The following is an 8,511-nucleotide window of genomic DNA, read 5'->3' as shown; positions in this document are numbered from 1 at the left end:
CCCAGAAGTCGCTGTCTTGACATTTTTGTTGACTTTTGCTTTAGCATTTGCTGTCTTCAACATCTTTTCTTGTGTCCAGTGCATTCAGGCGTTATTAATCTCTCTGTCCATGTAAGCCAGGAAGTCTTTTCTAAGAAGTAGCCTTGGGGCCTTCATGACTATTCAGAGATATTCTTTTTTCTAAGACTTCAATATTTAAACTGCTGGAGTCATTAAACATTGTCTCTGAGTGAACTGAAGATGAAAAATGGTATGCTTTCTGGGCAAAAATGTATTTATTTTTTTCTGGCTGGAAACACTTATACTACTCAAATTCATGCAAATTATAAAAATAGAGGAGGTTCATCTTCAGGAAACAAAAGTCTAGAGTATAAAATATTTTACATTCCAATGGCTACATAGTTTAAAATATGTGCATCATAGTAATCCTGACATTTTGATTAGGCTATATGTATTTAATCTCAAAAGTAAAATTAATTCTCAAAACAGTGATCATAAAATTTGATTATTTATAAATGTCCTAATCATTCAATGTCTCAAAGAAAAAAAGAATAGTAAAGAGACTACCATATTTTTAGACCATGCTTTACTTCCTCATAATTTTCTGATAGTTCTTAAGAACCATTGCTCAAGGGGCTTATTTCTTGAAATCAGCAGGTGGCAGACATGTAAAGAACTAGGGGGCCGGGGGCCATACTGGATGGTCTTTGTTAACAATGTGATTCACGCTGAGGCCTTTGGGTCAAGGGTATCACCAGACCTCCACAGGCATTGGAGACTAAGGCCAGCCAAGAAGTGGTCCTTACATGACCAACCCCAGAAAGAATCCTGGACACCAAAGCTTGGATGAGCTTCCCTGGCTGGCAATCCTCTGTGCATGTTGTTCACATGGCTGATGAGAGAACTAAGCACGGTCTACAGGACTCCACTGGAACCCTCCTGGCCCTGCCCTTTGTGCCTTTTCCTATTGTTCATCTTATCTGTATCATGTTGTTGTAATGAACAATAACCATGAGGACAACAGCTCTACTGGGTTCTGAGTCCTCCTAGGGAACTACTGAATCTGAGAGTGGCCTTGGAACCTCCCAGACTTACAACACGTATGTTCACTGTGTTTATGTGTGTGGGATTCTATTTGGCTGACCAATAATTTTCTATAATAAACATATATTGTTGATTTATTAATGTAAAAACATTATATTGTACACTTAAAACTAATATAATATGGAATGTCACCCTGTCATTTTTATAATCAACTTTGTTAAGTGGGAAATGCTAATCTGCAAAGCTGACAAATAATTTTTCAAGAAGTACTCAGAAAATGTAACAAGCAAAATTTCAGAAAAATTATGTAGAATTTGAAAGAATGTTAATTTATATTTAAAAAGCGTAGCTAATGAGCTTGAAATAATGTAACGAAAAGCAGCCATCAGTAGAGGTAAAGAGAAACTTGCACTATGCCAGTGACAGAATCAAAGGTCTTCACTCTTCTGTTTGCTTTATTTATCCTCAGAAGAAACCAAATGAAAAACTAAAACATCTGAAAGGAGCTAGATGACCTCTTCTTAGTTTCTACAAGACTGAAACAAAAGTCTTAGATATCTCTCTCATTGTACTTTTTCTATTACCACCATCCTACAAATGTGTCCTTGTCTTTTTTTTTCTATCCTCCCTATACTTTAAAAATGATCCAAGTTATAACCTTGTTATAGCTATGTTTGTCACATACACCCATTCTCAAACAGATGACTTCTGTGAACATGGTAAGAGAGAACAGAGAATCCCACATAACTGAGTTCAAAAGTAGATGCATTCAGAGACAGAAGGCAGGAGTTACTAGGGGCTGGGAGGGAGGATGGAGAGTGACTGATTAATGGCTCCAGTTTGGAATGATAAACAGCTTCTTCAAATGGATAGTGGTAACAGTTATACAACATTGTGAATGTATTTGATGCCCCTTGAATTGTACACTTAAAAATGGTTAAAAAGGTAAATTTGTTGTATAAATTTTAGCGTAGTTAAAAAAAAAAAAGATGAGACACACTGTATCAGACATGACCAATTTATTTGGAAAATTAAAATTTGTTTGGCAATGTATATCCAGGGGCAGAGTTTGGAATAATCATTTCATTGGAGGCAATAACATTTTCTAGAGCTAATTGGCCAAGGGGTAGTAACTGAAGCACAACTTTAAAAAATAACTTAGTGTGTGGGGTTATAATCATAAATATTTGCAGAGGAAACAAAACAAGCAACCAGCTTACTAGTACACAACTGAGGCATAAGAAATGCTAATGCTAGTCGTAACCCTTTATTCAATTTAGTTCAGCATACAGTAAGCACCTAATTTGTTCAAGACATTGGGCCAGCTGTCGGGGTTGAAGTGGAAACAGAAAATTCACCAAAATATATAATCCCTGTTTTTAAAAGTTTACAACAGCACATGTACAAATTAGTGTTATGAGGAACAACAACAAAAAAAATAAAACCCCCCCCAAAAAAACTGCTCTAAAAACAGGGAGGGGGATAGTTTTACTTCCTTGTAGAGATTAACGTCTGAAATTGGGACCCCTGCCCTTAAATTTGGTGGTGTGGGTGAGGCAGGGTACAGCATGCCAAGTACAGAAAACTGGTGCCTACGCATGTCTTGGCAACAGGAAGTGGTCTAGTTCCTCTGCAGCTTTAAATGTGTGAGGGGAAGGGTATTCAAAAGTATATATTTTTTAACCACTCTCATCAACAAGAGATTGACAGAAAGTGAGGATAAAAAAAAAAAAGTTTGAAGAGGCAGGGACATAGACTGCCATTTCATAGTTTTAGTGTAAACTCAACCCCTTGTATATGTGTATGTATCTAGTAGCTTGAGTAACACCATCAAATGGGGAAAAAACAACGGCAGCACCGGTTCATTATGGTTTCTCCCATTAGACTGTAAAGCTAGCTTTGACTACTGCCAACGGTGGACATCAGGGTAGATGGAAATTGAAGTCCATATTTTGCACATTAATTAAATTCCATAAACATTCCCTCCTTAACTCAACATAAATGAAGAAGAGGGCTTCATCTCAGGGAAAGATGAAGTCTTTGTAGGCTACCTGATCTAATGATGACTTGGTATGCTATATTTCCTATTTAAAAAAATACAGGATCTTTCTTGAATAATAATTTACTATGCGTGTAACATATACCTCAAAGAGAATTTTAACGGAACATTATAATAATCAAACATCAGCTTCTGCAATTACACAAATTACCTCATTATAACACTTTTGGAACCCTTACAAACACAATATATAACAAGATGTTTTAATTATTCATCATCCTTCTGAAAGTTTGGCTTATATTATCTCAAAGGAAAACTGTCTCATTTTCTCACAGAACTAATTCACCATCAAACTTTAAAAATTATTAAGCAAAAGAAAAAGCTTTCCTGTAAGCATTTACCAATGGAAAATGCAACGCAAACAGCTGCCAGGCTTTAAGGAAATAATCAACAACTTACAAAACCAGCATCTCATAAAACCAAAACCTCCTTTTGAAGTAGAAAGTTTAATTCTTCTTGCCCTCATAGTAACTGGTAACCAGAACACTCCTCTACCTAGGAACTGTTCTGGTATGTAACACAACATATTTTTTAATATTAATAAATTACTGATGTGGCACAAAGAATAAATATTTTTTTAACCAAAGTGACTCAGGACTAGAACAGATACAATAGCACACTAAAATGAGTTAACAGTAAAAATTTAAAAGAATGTAATCTATCCTGGCCTTACATTAACTGAAACTAAAAACCAAAGGATAAAGCATCATTTCAAATCTATATACATCAAGATAGATGCCAGTTATAAAAATGTACTTTAGTTGTAAATGCTAGATTAAGCAAAAGTAATTTTAATGAGTTTTCCCCAACTCTAATATTAAAAACATGAAAATAACTTAAATTTTAATGGCAAAAGGTTCCTATTTTCCCCATCTGTTAAAAAGATTGTTTTCCCTTATTAACATACAATGCCCTATTGTTAAGGCACAACTTTTTTTAGAATAAAATGAAACCATAGATTAGGTTTATTTCATGAAACAGTTACAAGACAGACTTTTTATAGGCACACACTAAAAATAATTAAATATGTCTGAAATTCAACCAAGATCTAAAATGAAAAATCATTGTTTCGATCCAGGGGCAAACAGCACATAACCAAGGTAAGGAGCTTAAGTTAGGATCATCCAAACAGTTTCCTGTGTTTAACTTGCTAGAATGTTATCCGTAAGGCCATTTCAAGGTGTTATCAAGGAGAGGCAAGCTGGATATTTTCTTTTCTGAGGAATAGGTTGGTACTCCTGCTTTCTTTTATGCTTGGGCCACCAGGGATGGTGTCACCTTGAAAGCCTGAGTGAAACCCAATATTTGAACTAAACATCTGAGGCAAGCGCCTGAGGCAAGGGCAGAGTTCCTGATCACAGGGGTCAGAGCAGATGTTTGCTTTGCATCCTCCCCCTGCTACCCTTCCCTGAGTATCCTTCCTCTCACCAACAGTTTCCTAACACTGCCCCTCCCCCACTTCCTCTGCCCCAGTTTACACAATCTTGAAAGGGAGCACCCAGCAAACTGGAAGTTTGCACAATTGTTACTTAAACACATAAATCAAAATGCTTATTTCATTTTACTATACAGCTTTAAGCAATTCATTTTAATATTAATAAAAACTAAAATTTGGGGGAAAGGGACAATTGAATACCAAGGACATAGATGACCTATCTTGTAGGCCCTTGTAATCTCAACTGAAATAAGGATTCAAGTATGAAAACTAATAGAAAAAGCAAGTTTTCTCAAACAGGCTTACTAGTATATACCCAAACTCTTTTATTTCCTGCATATTCATTCTTTGAAGGATGGGTTGGAAGGTTTGCTTTGTGAAAACTGAAGCATGGATTAGATTTGACAGCACAAAGCTCTGTGATTTTAAGGTGATTTTCCTTTGCTTTATCAGGAGTCTGAAAAGTAATGGTCAGCTAGGATTTCACCAGGATTGATCTCTCACTGGAATCTTTACTGGAGTCTCAGTTCTACTGTAAGATTTCAGCAGTTAATCTTGAGAGAAATAGGTCTATGAAAGAATTCCTTGATAAGGTTTGGGAAGAGTATATTGATTAAGAAAGAAGAGCCAAAACAAAAGGAGAACATTAAGGGGCTAGGGAGATAGGGGATGAGGTAGGAATGAAGAGGCACAGGAAAGGGAGATGGCTACTGAGGTTATTAATGCCACTGCTTCTTACTGACTGTGATGTGTGAAACTCAATTTTAAGGGAAAATTATCTTCTAAATAAGAGCAATGAGGGACAGGGAAGACCAGGAGATGGGGAGGTGAGTGTCACTAAAAGTAAACTCTAGTTTTTGCTACATTTTAGAAATAATTTATATAATCCTGGGAGATATTACATGACTCACTCATGAAGGTGTTTGGTATGTTCTGGCATACTATTGTCTCACATAAATATCAATACTGTTCTTTATCAATATTAGTTCTGTAATGTATACTGACTTTTAAACATAACAAAATTAAACAAACTTTCAATAAAAACACTTAAAAATCATTAGTAACTACTAGACTGTACCCAACAAGTTATAAAAATAATACATTTAATTGATAGTCAATATCTTAATTTTTGCACACAAGTCCTTCATAGTCATTATCTACACGCAGATTAATGTAATTAAAAATAAAACCAAGCAATCATGCTTGCTAATATTAACTATTTCCATTAAATCAGAAAGTTTCCACATATTATTGCGGAAAAACAAACTCCAATTCCATTTCTACTATGCTAGTCTTATTTCCCTAAGTATGACAAATTACAATGACACAGATGCTTTTATACCATGATACTCTGGAAATAGCATATGCCTTTGCCATCTCTCCTGAGAAAAAAGGATTCATCTCAAAGCTACTAAGTAAAAATATGAGATCTTCAATATTTTGTTCAGCATTCCTAAGTCCTGTTTAAATATCAAGTGTTCCAACTACAAAAATTCTTGAATAAATTTACACTGAACAAAAACCTATCTACTGAGGCCCAGATTCGTGACCAGTTGCTAGAGATTGGGTTGAAACATGTGCAACATACTAAATTCAATTTCCTAACGAGGAATTAGAGCTTTGGACAATGTAATAACCAAACCTAAAGTTGTATGCACATTCCACTCTGGTCAATTTTATCTCCAAGATAGGAAATAAATGGAAGGTTGCTTTAAGGTTATAAAAGAGGAAGAAAGAAAGAAGAAGGGAGGGAAGGAGGAGGGAGGGAGGGAAGAAATCATGAGAAATCCCTCTCTTGATCAGTGTGTTATGGAACACAAGGACAGCAAAGTCACGTGAAATAATGGTATTGTTTGCATATATGAAGTTTTCAGACATCACAATGAGAGAAATCAGACATCCCAATGATATTTCACAAAGCAAGGTTCCAATTAGTGATACAGTGAATATGCCACAACCTCTCTTCCAACCAGATTTCACATGCTGAATAGAAAAATAATGCTTCAAATATTAACGTCAACCTTCATTATTTTAATCTGAAGGAAAACCACAAAATATCTCAAAATTTACTACTTTGAGAGTTTGGTAAGGTTAGATCCATTTATTAATGGTAAGAGCAACCATAACTCATTCTCAATGAGAGAATCCCTATATACAAACCTGTCAAATTTTTTTAAAAGTACTTAAACAAAGCTTTTGAAAATAATGAAAGCTAGCTCAATTCGTATAGTGTCAAATAACTTTCAATTAATAGTAGAATTGTTTACATTTTTGTAGTGCCTTATAGCATATTTTGTCCCTAATGAAAAAATATACTAAAATGCTAATGCTATCCCTGAAATCTTAATCCAAACCTTACACGTAAAAGACTAAAATGGTAGTCAAGAGGGAATGAATGAAATCATGCACTGTCTACAGGGCAAATGAGAATCAACAGCAAGACGCCAGGAAAGCTGAGCCCCTGGGCACAAACACATTTTTCTTTGTAGAAACAAAGCACACACACAAAGTTACAAGCAACCACCACGTATCTATATTCTCTACCTGCTGGTGAACCTGTTATTAAAATTTCAAAGAAAAAAAAAAATTTACGCTTATTCCATTTAACCCATAAGAAATATTCCGGAACAGATAAATAGAACATTTGTTGCATATTAATGAACATGTGGCTTCTTGTGCTTTCCATCTGAATTAAGGGTAAAAACCCCAACATACTTTGTTTTTAATGAGATATAAGTAAAAGGTAATATTAAACATCTATAGGAAATCAATCCTTTCTTCAGCCCAATTTTACATGAAAGTACTAACAGTGAAGATTCATGATGTTGTGTGAAAATGGTGACTCATAACAATGAAGACTCAGCTATAGATTTTAATTCACGCGCGCACGCGCACACACACACACACACACACCTGCACGCCTTGTGTATGACAACTGTACGAAAATAGTCTCAAAAATAAAGACAATACTTGAGACATGAAGCAACCCATCTCCCCTGATCTTGTATCCTATTACAGGGAAAATAAGTCTCTGATGCTTCATAAATACTTTAAAAAGTTCGGGATGGCCTTAACCATGCATAGTCTCCACCGATCATTTGAAGCCTCCAAATGGAAGAGCTGTCATCTATTATCAACTTTGCTTATTTATGTCCCGTCTTCTCTAGATCTGGGAGTTTTTTGACCAGAGCTTGGTGGTTCATTCGGATGCTAGCCAGGAGCCCACCGTCAATGCCGTCGGAACCAGTGTAACTGATTTCTTCACCACTCAGGGTAGTCATATGTCCCCCGAGGGCTTTTAAGATGGCATTGCCAGCACATATATCCCACTTTTTGATGTATGTCACATGAATGTATACATCAGCTTTTTCTTGATTCTTATCAGGCACATCCAAGAGCGCTAAAACTTTATAACCTAAAAAATAAACAGAATTTAGGTTACCGTTGGAAAGATTTAAGAAAAGCAGCTTACTTTTGTGAGCGCACTGTGAAAAACAACAGCACAGGGTGTGCAGGAGCTCTCTGCACTACCTTTGCAACTGCCAAGTCTAAAATTATTTCAAAATAGGTGTTTGGGTTTTTGTTTTTGTTTTTAACAAAGTAACAGTACAGACATTAAACCCAAATGAACAAAAAATATACTGCAAAGTAACCTAAGTTATTCTCTAGTATAACCAAATATATGTCTAAAATTTTTAAATGTACACCTACTTTGTGGTTGATTTCTATGAAATAATACATTCAGTACATATCATTTTCTATGGAATATTATGCTCAAACTAAACACCCATAGGTTTCACCTGAATACCTAGAAAGGCTAAATTTGAAAGAGGAGAATACAAAATAACACTACTATCTTATGTCCTCTTTGTAATGAGACGGAGTTTAAAAATAAAATAAGACAACTGTAGAAGAAACTGGGTCTAGAACAGCCGTGGGCAAACTACGGCCCGCGGGCCGGATTCGGCCCGTT

At 35.6% G+C, this 8,511-nt stretch overlaps 1 protein-coding gene across 1 annotated transcript in view; it reads right to left on the bottom strand.

The window, feature by feature from the left end:
- Nucleotides 1-2,046: 2,046 nt before the first annotated feature.
- The window catches only part of IMPAD1 (inositol monophosphatase domain containing 1), a 16,032-nt gene continuing 9,567 nt past the window's right edge, over nt 2,047-8,511 (bottom strand). Inside the window, exon 4 of the mRNA XM_014544112.1 lies at nt 2,047-7,953. Coding sequence (XP_014399598.1) covers nt 7,682-7,953 — 272 coding nt within the window. The 3' untranslated portion in view covers nt 2,047-7,681. The remainder of the gene's footprint in view (nt 7,954-8,511) is intronic.

The sequence above is a fragment of the Myotis brandtii genome, unplaced genomic scaffold (genome assembly GCF_000412655.1).
Source record: "Myotis brandtii unplaced genomic scaffold, ASM41265v1 scaffold351, whole genome shotgun sequence".
In the NCBI taxonomy this organism is placed as follows: domain Eukaryota; kingdom Metazoa; phylum Chordata; class Mammalia; order Chiroptera; family Vespertilionidae; genus Myotis; species Myotis brandtii.
The sequence above is the reverse complement of the archived record's forward strand: the minus strand, read 5'-3'. Positions and strand labels throughout refer to the sequence as shown.